The sequence below is a fragment of the Vitis riparia genome, chromosome 7 (genome assembly GCF_004353265.1).
Source record: "Vitis riparia cultivar Riparia Gloire de Montpellier isolate 1030 chromosome 7, EGFV_Vit.rip_1.0, whole genome shotgun sequence".
Lineage (NCBI taxonomy): Eukaryota > Viridiplantae > Streptophyta > Magnoliopsida > Vitales > Vitaceae > Vitis > Vitis riparia.
Window position 1 is genome coordinate 5172148 of NC_048437.1, and position 13818 is coordinate 5185965.

The 13818-nt window shown below is 33.5% G+C and overlaps 1 protein-coding gene across 1 annotated transcript; it reads right to left on the minus strand.

The window, feature by feature from the left end:
- Positions 1–507: 507 nt before the first annotated feature.
- On the minus strand, positions 508–8996 carry LOC117918745 (ribonuclease III domain-containing protein RNC1, chloroplastic). The gene is made up of 5 exons (XM_034835612.1): positions 8024–8996; positions 4794–4998; positions 3466–3666; positions 1118–1204; positions 508–999 (listed from the first exon to the last, which is right to left on the minus strand). Exons 1-5 carry the CDS (start codon positions 8830–8832, stop codon positions 673–675), a joined length of 1629 nt encoding a protein of 542 aa, XP_034691503.1. The 5' UTR covers positions 8833–8996; the 3' UTR covers positions 508–672.
- Positions 8997–13818: the final 4822 nt, after the last annotated feature.

The window sequence follows — 13818 nt, forward strand, 5'->3', positions numbered from 1 at the left end:
ATTTATCTCTTCTAATATTTTTATTTGAAGAGTAACTCATTTTTATATAAATACTTTTAAATATTTAAAATATATATTAAAAAATACTTATTTTTATATATATAAAAAAATGATAAATGCTACCCAAAAGTATAAATAATATATATTGAAATATAATATAATTTTTATTTTAAATAAATATTAAATATAAAAAATAAATATATATTTCATTTGATTTATTTATTTATTATTATTATTTATTTTATAAACTAAATATAAATATAATGTAACATAATATATCCAATCATAAATACTACCAAAAGATTTCATGTTCATGTATATAAAAATATTATATTTTATTAAAAATAATATTTTAAGACATATGATTCACATATCACTTTTTCTTATATTCCACCAATCAAATGTAACCGAATTAAAATACCGCCGAAAGTTTAAAAAAAAATTCCATTGATATTCATAAGAAAATCCTACATGTTCTTCCTTTCATCTAGAAAAATATGAGATAGATTTGATAGAACTCAGTGATCTTGAGATTAATACCGGTTACACTTGTTACAATAAGTGGCTATATCTTAAGCTAAAACTGAAAGCAAAATTAAGATAGTTCACCAAAATTTTCAACTACAAAGACTGTATTATATTTTTAACTAACAAGATGATTGAAATATGTTTCTAAGATCTTAATACAGGTTTGGGTTGGATTTGCTCGAAATCAAAAACCTCAAACATGAGGCGTCTTACGTCTGGTTTCCCATATACAAGGTAGGAGAGGCCATGAATGGCTTGTTGAACAGCAGTCGTGGCTGGGTTCCTTAGTCTTCGATTGTGTTCATACGAGTCCTGAACCTGCTCAGAGTAGATGATAAAGCGGTGGAGATACTTGTCCCTCAAGTACCTCCCGCAGAACTTGTTCATAAGAAGGCGGCGGTGCTTCTCCTGTAGCCACTTCCCAGGAGCATCAAGATGCTTCATGAGCAACCTCTCAGCCATTACAATATCCTATAGATAATAGTAGCAGTAAATGATCAAAAGGAAATATTCCCATCTCTCTTCACTTTAAAAAATGGATTCAACTTTGGAATTGAACAGAGCTGTTTGCCTCATGAAAAACCATTACCTGGATCTTTTGGCCGACGTATTCCAATCGCTCATAGCAGAAGCGAGGATGCTCAAATTTGTGTTTCGAAGGGTGCAAGAAGCAAAGCTGTACGTCAGTGTCAATGAGAAATGCCACAATATCAGGACAGAGAAATCAAAAACAATTCCTAACATGCCATCAATTCTCAATGTAATAGACACATGACTAGACAGGAGAGACGATGAATCTCTCTGAAAAAAAAGTATTTAGCAATTGAACCAAATAGAATCATGCGTGCATGTGCACATGCACCAAAGATAAATAGGAAGAAAGAGAAAACTAGTATTTAGCACTTGAACTAGTAGACGATATTGAAGCAAATATGGAACCTCTTTGACAGCCAAGGAAAAGAAGAATTAAGTTAAAAGCGCCAAGGAAAAAGGGTGGAAACCAAGTGCATACTATATAATACAAGACATGCCAAAAAAAAAAGAAAAAAAAAACCCTTACAAGCTAATCCACTCTCTATCTGTCTCCAAAATAAAATAATGTTTAGTAGACCAAAAGAACAAGACATTAAAGAAAGAATTCTTCACTATCATAATCGACTTTTCAGACCCTTTAAAGGTTCTAAGATTTCGTTCCTTTCAAACATTCTGAAGTAACAAAGAGTGATTAATATCCACACTGTTTTGTGTCTGGATACAAAAAAAGGCTCCTTGCTAGCTCTGTAAAGACTCCTTAAATGATTGGGGCAGCATCTAAGCCACTCCCAATGATGAGAAAACCCAGGATCAAAGGCTACAAGCCCACTCAAATTGGATTAGAATGTGGCTTGCCAATTCAGCTCCTTCCTTGCACAGGCAGCAGTGATTTACTAAAGACCATCCTCTCCTCATAATTTGATCAATTGTGAGAATTTTCTTCATGCCACCTTCCAAACAAAGCAATTAACCTTAGATGACCCCTTCAAATTCCTAAGTGTAATAGCTGGAAACAAAGAAAACTCCCACATGGTCAAAAACTAGAACTGGGATTCAATAGAGAAAGAGTCATTCTTGGTTAAATTCCACACAAGCTTATCCTCCAAACCATCTGCCACTGATGAAGAAGTCAGCAGCTGTAACAGCAACCCCACTAAATTCTCCTGCCAAGAAGTTTCTTCAATAAATAGAGTTCCATCTTCCACCATCCCAACATTCAAAAACCTAAACTTCTTTACAAGGCTGCTATGTTAAATAGCCAAGGGAAACAATCTTTCAGCAGTCTACTTCCACACCAAATATCATGCCAAAACTTGATTCTTCTGATCATTTCCAATTGAGGAGCTTGTCCTTGAGAAAAAATCTTTACCTCCCTTCCTTATGGCTTTCCATAAACTCAACCTATGAACATCTCTACTCTCCCTAGAAGACCAACCCCCTTCCACTTTCCTGTACTTACCTACAATCATTTTTCTCCAAAAGTTATCTTGCATATATGCAAATCTCCAGAGCCACTTATGTGCCAAGTCCTTGTTGGGTGACTCAAGACTCCTGATACCCAAAGCCACCAAACTCCTTATCTTAACACACAATTCCCCACTTCCATCCCAGTGAAAGTCCCTATGGGGTCCCCATCTTATACAAATATTAAGTTCAAATCGAAGTTACAATGGTCCAATTATTCAAGAGTAAGTTGAACCCACCCACCCCCCCCCCCAAAAAAAAAAAAACAAAAACACACACACACACACACAAGTTACAATTGAACCCTTCATGTAAAGTTGTGGACAATAAAAGGAGGTAGAGCATATTTACAAGGTTGACTCTTATTCAAAAGTGTCAAATATTCTTTATGCTGTTTTTTCTTTCTTTATTCGTTTTTCATTTTTGATGTTCCATTTTGTTCCCTTTCATTTTCTCCAAGTGCTACTCAGCAATATGTAACATAAGTTCAATGCAAATGCAATAAGAAGCGAATAGGAGCTGCTGCCAAAATGGACAGTTCAGTGGCAGACATCCATAGCCACCAATAATATCCGGTCGAATATGACTGTACACACATGCGCACGTGCACGCACACACACATATAAATATATATGTGTGTGTGTATATATATATATATATATATTTATATGTGTGTGTGTGTGTGTGTGTGTATTTATGCGCATGTGTCTATATAATATATAAACCGAAGAGTGTGAATTTGGTCCTTCCCCCTTTGTTGCTACTTAAAAACAATTGATGGCATGGTAATTGTTTAAAATCACACATTCAAATAAAATCTGCAACTTTCAAATTTTGTTAGAAGTCAGCTTCTCTTTAAATCTATGATACGACACAATATGGGTTTACACAAATCATGTGCATACAACCTTTAATATTTATTAAGGGAAAAAAAATTACCTGTAGACCAAGTCCAAGTTCAATGTTCCTTGCTTTAGTAATATCTGGAATTCTATCAGTTACAGGTAAAGGATAACCCAGTGCATGCATAACTTGGGGTCTGCAGTCGTAATCCCATATGTTTCCACGGAACCGATGCATACCTGGTGGAACACATGCCCTGAAAAGTCTTGGATGTGCAAAAAGAGCATCTTCGGGAGGCTGTACAAAAATGAAACATCAACTGGTAAATTGATTCCAAGACCAGAATAAATTATCATTTTACAATCACTACCAACAGCAAGTGCTGACCACTTTTTTTTTTTTGATACGTAAACACAAATATATTAGCAAAGGCAAACGCCGCAAGGTACACAGGGAGTATACGAGGCGACGACGGCCTCACAACAAAAGACCAGAAAACAAACAAAAAAACCCACCAGCCCTCAACTGGAGGCTAGCCACTCCAGGAAACCTATAAGGGAGCGGGACTCCGCACCATTATACAACTTAGCCCACCCCACAAATTACAAACAAAAGAATATTTAATTTTCTGTATAGCAAGCTCCCCCCCCCTAAATGCTAATCTATTCCTTTCTTTCCATACCGTCCAAAAAATAAATAACGGTATGGATCTCCAAATTCTCTTCCTCTTTTTGCCCACAAAAGAGCCCTTCCAGCTGATAATCACCTCCTTTACAGTTTCTGGAAAAACCCACTGGGCTCCAAACAGGCTAAGAACCATCCCCCACAACACTCCAGCCACTGTACACTGAATGAGAAGATGATTTACATTTTCCTCCTCACTACCACAAAGGTAACACCTGTTAGGCATCTGCCATCCTCTCTTTTGAAGCCTATCAATAGTAAGAACCCTTCCCCAAGTCGCTTCCCAAGCAAAAAACGCTAACTTGGAAGGAACATTCTCCACCCAAACTCCTTTTTTGGGAAACATAGGGGTGCTATGGCTGGTCACCAGCCCATACGCATCCTTGACTTCATACTTCCCATTTTTTCCCCCCTTCCATACAGCCAAGTCTTCCTCCAAGGATATTCTTTGACCACTTTAAGTCACTTCTACAAAGGAATGCAGATATGAAGGCAATTATTAGCTTGAAAATTACTTATAACTATAAGACCCATGCTTATTAGATCTCAATCAAGAATCTTTTATTCCCAAAGGTGAACCTTGCGGCTTAAGTATTTAAATATTGTGCCAAGGCAACACAATAAGAAAGCACTACTCTGAATTTCTTTGTTTTTCACTCTTAGATTCAAACTTAATGCTGACTGTAAAATGTCTAATTTATAAATTTTCCAAATAGAGAAATAGAAGGGATAAAGCTTGCCTTATAGGCAGCAACATCTTGCCAACTGAGCCTGTTGTCTTCAAATTCCACAGAAACATAATCTACATCTTCAAGCTGTCTCCTCAACTTTGGCTGGCAGTCCTCATGTTCTGGGTCCATTCCAAATACTTCAAAAAGAACACGGTATACTTCTGGCATTCCATAACATAAATATATTGCCCCAAACAAAGCCCAGAACACAGACCTGCCCAATAGAATAAGATTTTAGTACCAAAATATATTTGTTAACATTAAATCACAGAGTGTTACCACCAAAAAACCACATGAAGCTACTGACTATAAATTGGGGTAAGGTAGCTCAGACTGTCTGGTTGGCCAGATATTTCTTTTGAGTTTGGATTTGGTCTGACTCTCACCTGAACTTGGTCAAAGACCCAAACTTGGATTTGGGTATGCTTGGGCTATGCTTAGCACAGCATGAGACAGCCAAGGCCAATATGTAATTATACTGTCTTTTAATTGGACAAAATAAATGTTCTATGCAGAACAGCTTATACCCTCAGGGCATTGGGTGAAAGTCCTTGCTTGCATGAATCAGCATGCTTCTTCTATTAGTTACTGTGCAACAATAATATTAAAGAACTATTTTATTTTTATTTTTTATTTTTTGGTAGAAGATATACTAATTATTTGAGCCAGCCTGTAGCTCCTCCAGCAGAATTGTTTGAGCTTCAGCAATGGGATGTGAGCTGAAATCAGCCTGAGCCAAGCTTGAGCTAAGATGCACAGTTTAAGATGAGCTCAAGCTAACGTTGGCCTGGCTCAGCTGGTAGAAATCTGTAACCTAGTAGAGAGAGGTAAGATCTACTGCTGAATATAGATAAAAGTATCCTACAGAAGGGAGAAATCATTGTCCACAATCTTTACTATTTAAACAGGTTACATGCCTAATGCAGTAAAATGGGGAATGCCTTTATGTTATGACAAACAAACCAGCATAGAGAACCATAGGATCCTAATCCATGTAAGAAAGATGTAAGTCCTAAACTCTACATGATTAAGAAAAGAGAGAAAGGTCATCAAATCATCACTTTTCATTCTCTCCAAAAAAAAAAAAATGAGTGTTGTCTGCATGTTGTTGTGCATAATGCATCATGAAATAATTCAGGGAATGGTAGTATGTCAAACCAGAGGTTCTTCACTATGCCAAAGAAACCAAACTTCCTAGCCTATGGAAAAGCTACCTACATCTTAACATACGGTTATAGGGGTGTGCAAAAAATTGATTTAACGGACAAAACCAACCAAATCAAATCAAATCAAATAGGCCTGAATTAATCAAGTTTAATTTTTTATTTTTTTTTTAGCAATTTTGGTTTTCCAAACATAACACTGAATTAGATCAATTCGGTCCATGATTTCCCTTTTAAAAAACCAATAAGATACCAAACTGAACAAAAAATTATGCATACAAACCTATAACATATAATATCTATTAGTTATATTATTAATTTAGTGCACATTTTTCACATTTGATGGGATCCCAAACCAGAGCCATATAGCTTTTTTTCTACGATTGTGCTACTCAGTATGACTGACATAACCTATAACAATAGTTATTCATGTCATTGGTTACAATAATATGATATGAAATTGGCCATAATGATGTGATTTTGAAAAGAAAAGATGAAAACACAATTTATTATAATAGTATCATTTAAACCTTTTCATCCACACTGTCCAATTATAGACTTTTTGGTTTTGTCCCAAATTATTAAAAAAAAAAAAAAAAGAAGGTTTTCTGTTGTTAAACCGAACCAAAGCAAACAAACCAAATTGAAACAAAGTAAACCAACTTAGATTGGTCATTGTTATTAAACCGAACTGAACCCAATCCATTGGTCTCCTCTTTAAATTCAATTATTTCAGTTCTTAATGCATAAAAAAACTCATTAGATTGATTCGGTTTGATTTTATTACTCAAAACCAAACTGACAGAACTGTGCACACATATCGTTGCTTCCAATCAACATAAGTGGTACCTAACAACCATCCACCATTGCTCTAACTTATTTCTGGCCTTCTCATATATCTTGCCAATCATATCTTCAACCTCTACCTTCTCAAAGTTTCATACATTCTGCATTAGGGCTTTAACCATCATGGTACTATTCCATGATAGAATGACTCCACAAAAAATAGTGAGTCATCTTTTTTTTTTTAAAAAAAAAGGGCGCCCAAAGGCCAACCCAAAGCATACAGGGAGTATGCAACATGGAGTATACAACAGGCACCTAAAGGAAAGAGCAAAAAAGAAGAGGGGAAACCAAAATCTTACCCGCCCTCGTTTAGAACCTAACCAATCAACAAAATTGATTGAAGATAAAGGACCTTCATCTATAAACAACTTAGTCCAAGAGCAAAAATTACAAACAAAATAATTTTTCATCCTTTGAATCGAAAGTTCTTCATTATCAAAGGTGATCATGTTTCTTTCCTTCCAAACCGTCCAAATGAGACATAATGGAGCTGCCATCCAAGCCTTTTTATAGATGAATCCATAATCCAAACATTTTATGATTATTTCCCAAGCCATTTTCATGAATTTCACTGAAAGCATTTGAGAAATGTCATGAACTTCCTGGATGATGTTGCAACTCAGAAAAGCTTCAACTTGTGGCTTCAGCACAGGCAGAAAAATAGAAAAAAAATGCACAAAATCATAATCGGGACCAACACAGGCCCATCATTTTCCAACCATTTCAGTTGGTCTAACTTCCTTCCACCTCTGCAAGAATGTAAGAGCAAAACCAACCCAGAAAACCACTGCTTTGACCCTGCTAGTTTATGTAACATAACTGTCAAGCTTTACAATTTGAATAAATGTGATCCTTGACTGCAAACAAACAGAGTCCCCTGCCCCATATGAATCCGAACTATAACAATGATGTAGTTTCTTATTTTATTGCATCCTATCAACAGCGTGATTTTGAACCTAAATTTATGGTGGTAAGTAATTGATATAAATACCAAGGCTTTCTGGCCTTCTACATAGATTATTCTCATATATCATCCTTTTGTTCAACTAAAAAGCTATTCAGCTATCTACCAATTCTTTCAAACTAGTTGGGAACACACAATAGAAGCCAAACAATTCTATGCCTTACAAAAAGAAATGAAACACATTTCTCATCAAAGCAAAGAAAGACGTGGAAGCACACATGAGTATCATTTCAAAGCTAAAACCCGGAAAACAAAATGGAACTTACTTCACAGGAGGCTCGCGCTCCTTCCGAATCAACCTGTCCATGTCATCAAATGGAAATACCAAATTCTGCAAGCTAGCTGCTTTGATCCACTGGGGAAGATTCCTCTTCCCAATCAATTCAAACACCCTTTCCCTCATCGGAGCCGGCGACTCCCTCGGATATCTCTGCAAGAAATACTCTGCAAACGCCAGTTCAAGCACATACTGCCCCAAAAACCACAGCCTTGAATGCCCCGACCTCACATGGCGAGCATTCGCCCTGTCACACGACGGATGCTGAAACGCCAAGTACAACAAGGCATCAAATTGCTTAGCCGGATTATCATCCCCATACTGGTCGGACGGCTCCAGTGGGTACCCCAGGGCTTGCTTGGCTTCAAGCAAGTATTCGTCTATCCAAGCTTTATCGGCATTGTTAAGCCGCGATGACGGTAAACAAGAACTCAATAAAGGGAATGATTTGAGGGATAATTGTGGGCTATTGAGAAACCTTCGTGCCAATCTGGCGTCATCTAATGGGGGTTTTAGAATGAACCTCTTAGGGGGAAACTTTTTCTTCGGGGATGTGATTTTCTTACGCTCCGCAAGCTCTTTGAGGAGCCTCTGAGGACTGTTTTGGGGGAGTTCTTTGGGGTCTACAGCAACGGCGAGAATGCGAAATTTTAGCGATGTGGGGTTTGTGCTTTTGGAATTTTTGAGGTCAATTTGAAGTGGGAATGGAGAAAATGAGGATGAGAAAGAAAGGTCAGGTGTTAGGCATGAGTAAGGATTTGGTTTTTGGCGGTGTATGAAGGGAGACGAGAGTTCCATCAGAAGATAAAAATATATAAAGTGGGTGGTTTGCGCGAAGAAGGAGAAATAAGCGTAAGGAACTTTGAGTATTAAAAATGGATTTCGAATTCAGTAGCCATATATGGAGGTTTATGGAGAGTTAGGGGTTGCAGGGTGGGTTCTGGCAGGGGTAAGCGACTCAGAGAAGCGGATAAGATAGATATTTCAGGAGAGGAAGGCCCGCTTCAAAAACGGTGCGTTTTGATGCGCACAAACACGGTGCGTCTGATTTAAACCGGCCCAGGCACATTGGCTCGTTACACGGCCCATAAACATAAAAATAACTTACTGACCTTCTTTAACTAGAATCCAACCGATCAACAAATTCAATTAAGAACATTGAGCCTCTCCAAATCTTATTAATCTTCTTATGCCATCCTAAAATAGTCTCCATATGACAAACTACTGTTAAAGAATCCTTAGTAAAATGATGGAGAATGTAATAAATGAATTGTTCTTCGACTTTGTAGAGGTAGTGTTTATTAATTAATGTCTATCCTCTTCTTTAAAACTAATCTAGAGTTAATATCTTTTTTTTTTTTTATAGAAGAAACTTGCTTTAAGTTCAAGTAGCACTCACAAGAAAAGGAATTAAACTTTGCACTATAAAAAATTTAGTTTTTTGTCACAATGTTTTAATCATGATCACAAAAAACTCAAAACCACATGTGAGTTTTAGTCTCTATCAATGAAGTCTAACAATAGATGTGTAAAAAGATTATAAAAAAAAAATTCCCACTAGAAATTTTTGTGGGTTTTTGAATGAAAATGGTAACCTAAAAAATCATTACATGACACTTATAAAGTCATGTTTATTGTACGAAAACGTGATCAAATATGTATTAGCAATCATAATTATGATTATAGTTTTTTATAACCAGAATTACGGTTATAATTTCTATAAATCAGTGATAATATAAGAAATGTTTGTTTATTATTATCACAATTTTATATAGAAATGAGACTAAAAGGATTATATATATTTATTAAAAACTATCACGAAATATTATATATGTATTCAATAATTTGGGAAAAATTATTTATTTAGTGGTTAAATTACTAAAATAATTGAATAGAATATTTCTTTCAACATTTTCTCTCGACCATTATAATATTATCGTCATGATATTCAAATTCAAAAAGTGGTTCACCTGTTTCCTTTTATCTTTAAAACATTATTATAATATTTAAGCAAAAACACATTTCACTCATTTTTCCACCTTCTTGCCTGAAACCCACGATTCATTTTTTCCTTTTGGAAACCCAAAACACATCTTTAGTATCAATCTTTTCTCCATTTCCAATGTATGTTCAACTTTGACGAGATCTTCCAAGTACTAGCTCTATCTTTTTCTCCTTTTATTCCAACGTTGTTAAAGGGACTTTTATTGCAATTTGATTAATGATGAGAAACTACTTGGATTTGTACTTGGATAAGTAAAATTAGGGAATTGTAGTTGAGTTTATAGGATTTGATTGCACTCTTGATGAAAAACTATAACACTTTCCTTGCTGTGGCCCCTGACTATGGTATGATGGTGTTGTTTTTCCATAAAAGCAAAGTGTTGGGTATTGTTTGAGAGGTTTTATGCTTGGGATTGAGTATGTGAGGAAAAAGAGAATTTATAGTAGGGAAAGTTGACATGGAGCAATGAAAAATGAGACAATGTGGTCAAAAGGGTCTCATGTTAGGCCTTTTCTAGCATTTAAACCTCAACCGATGAGGGGTTAATGAAGTGTATTTTCTCTATTTTTTGTCATTTTCTATTATTTATAGATCCTAATATTATTTTAGGGTAATGATTTTATTTATTTTTTTAAAACTAGCATCTTCTTACTGCAATTATTAACCTATTTTGTTATAATATTATACAACATTGTTTAAAAGTCAAGGTAGCTATAAGGTCATGAACATATGAATGTGACATGAGAGAAATTTTGACAACATACAAGGGTTACAACTACGTGGTGGTGTTGCAGTGATGTGAACTAATCACATTTAAGTTGATTGTGACTTTACTGATATTTTGTCAACAAAAAAAAGTATAACCTTACATGATTTTCTTATTTTGCTGAATTTTATCTTGTGGTTTGAAATTTGAGAATTTTCTTGACACTATTCCTATTTGTTCGGATCGTAACTAGCCCCAGTTGTCAAATTTTTATGACTACCCTTTATGGCATTGTGAGCTAGCTATCATTCTTAATAAAAAAAAAATGGGGGAGGAATAGTACTATGATTTTTAAGTAAAATAAATAAATAAATAAAACTTTCTTGATGGTAAGAAATCATGAACAATTTAAAGATAAAAATGAAAATTTTTAATTTTTTTATTCACTAAAAAGAATAATACACCAAATATATGACTAATTAATTTAAATAGCCCATGGGTCATTATTTAATTTATAAAAATTGGAATGGTTATTTGTTATTTATTTATTTTTGTCATTCACCTTAATATGCTTCTTTTTTATATAGTCTAGAAGGATATGGTTCAAATAATTTTCAATTTTTAATCAAACTATTGCGCACACCTTATTCATAGATGAACCATTTGTGCTTGCATCCCAAGTAAAGCAAGTGTTTCATGTGAAAATTTTAAATGATTCAGATTGACATATTATTGTATAGATGCAACCTCAAAAGGTTTATTACATGAATGAGGAAGTATCTAGTGTTGACACTTAGAACTGTATCAAGAATTTGCGATAAATCATAATTAACCTATGCATGAGTTAGTTGATAATGATATTATTACTTGGAATAGAAATGATGTTACAGGAAAAACTATTCATATCGATATTTAGTTTTCAAGGTAAAAGGAAATTTATGAAGGAAATATTGGATTTATAAATGATGATAACATAAAAGACACTATATAACTATTTTGAGTAAACATATGCCTGTGTTAGGATTCACTTGACTTTAAGTTATTTTATATTGCATTGTAACTATTTCTAATATATAATTTGGTGTTTGCTATATTTTTATACAGATATGTCATTTGGAAGACAAAGTTCAAATTGTTTTTACAATAGATGAACTTTATTATTCATAACCACTAACACAACCATTGGGTACTTCATCTCCTAATATCTCTAATGTCTTAATCTCTACTTTGACTACTTTCGATATGATGACAAAGTTATGTTTAACTCTTGTTTAATTCATATATTTGATTATGTTTTAAACAATCTAATTGTTAAACTTTGAATAGGTTCATCATTTAGAAAAAAGAGGATATGTGGATCGGCTTGTAATCCATCACTTTATGGAATGAAGCTAGACAAACAATTGAAGACTTTGTTCAATACAAATGTGCAACTAGTAGAAAAGGATAAGGGTAGAAAATTAGCCGGTTACTTGGATACTTTGTTATGATATGAAACTAATGTACCTATTTAATTAAAAATTTGGCACAAAATAACTAGAGATTTGAAGGAGAAATTGTGGGCTGTAGTATTGGTATATAGAAACTCATATTAATTTATATTTTAATATTCTTATTATAAAGATATAAATTTAATTTATATCTAACATTTCAATGAAATATAAGAAAAATATTTTGTAGACGAAAAATATAGACCATATATACTAAAGTGCTTTGGAGAGACAAGTATAAAAGCAAGTTAAAAGCCAAGTACCATGTGAACCATATGATACTATTGAGGAGAAACTCCAACATCAACTTTTAGAAGTATTAGAGAATGATTTGAGATGGCTTGTTCACTTTCAGAATTTAAAGGAAGCAAAGGTAAGATAATTATAAAAATATTATGTTGTAGTATTTCATTAATTAGTATTTATTTAAGTGACATTTTATTTTTATTTCATATTATAGGAGATATTTAGGAAAAATAAAATAAACAGTATCAGACAAGTGACTGGACACACATCGTGACAAAATTTACCTATGATCATGGTTTTTACTTTAACTATGACAAAAAAAGCAACTTATAATCATCTTTATATAATGATTGTGACCAAAAGTCTAATAGTTTTCCTCACATTTTTTTGCCCACTATTATATCTAGAAATTTGATATCACAACTTCCAAAGAACCATAACTAGAATCACAATGTAATTTTTATCTATAATTTCATCTTTTTTAGTCACAATTATAAAACGTGACTAAAAGTATTGCTTCTTGTATTGTATACATATCAATCAACAATTCTCACCATTTATGTACTTTCTTCAACATTACCTTAAAAAATCAAATCCCAAACTTAATCTCTATGCATATATTATAACTCTAACTTAACAATTTCAACATTCATAGCTTTTGTTGGAATTACGTTCCACAATATTATTCTTCATTAAATTCCTTCTATAATATTTTCTTATCATATGCCAAATCAAGATTTCGGGTATTAATTTCATTATTATACCCACCCAAGCAATATGAAATTGGTTGCGAATTAAGCACCCATGTTTTAATCTTCATAATCCAAATCTTAAACATTTAATATAATCTCTTACTTTCAATTTGAAATATCCTAAATTAAATTTAACTTGGATAAATAATCACACAATATACCTTCAATTTAATTGGAGTTGATTATTCCCTAGCTTCAATATTCTTAATTTAATGATTCATATGACGTAATCAAATTCCAAAACAATTGGGTGTTTAGTAAATCAACTTAATAACTTAATTTAAGTCATTAAATAAACTATGTTTGATAAAATAACTTAATTATATGATTTAAAGTAAAAAACAACTTTAAGTAATTAGTAAAAACAATTAATTTATTATTAAGTTCATATCTTTATTTTATATTTTTATTCTCTTTTGTCCTAATTACCTCCACGATCTCATTTGCTACTCCATGATCTTCATTAGTACTTAACCTCTTTTGCGCTAATTATAATTTATGAAGATAAATATATGATGATTTAGAATAAATTTTGAGTTAATTTTATCAAACAACTTTATTATTTAAAATAAAAATTACGTAAGA

Coding starts and splice junctions, on each gene's coding strand:
- LOC117918745 (XM_034835612.1), bottom strand. CDS start 8,832: ATGGAACTCTCGTCTCCCTTCATACACCGCCAAAAACCAAATCCTTAC. Junction 4,999..8,023: donor GAGCGCGAGCCTCCTGTGAA/GTAAGTTCCATT, acceptor TCTATTGGGCAG/GTCTGTGTTCTGGGCTTTGT. Junction 1,205..3,465: donor AACTTGGACTTGGTCTACAG/GTAATTTTTTTT, acceptor ACTGACGTACAG/CTTTGCTTCTTGCACCCTTC.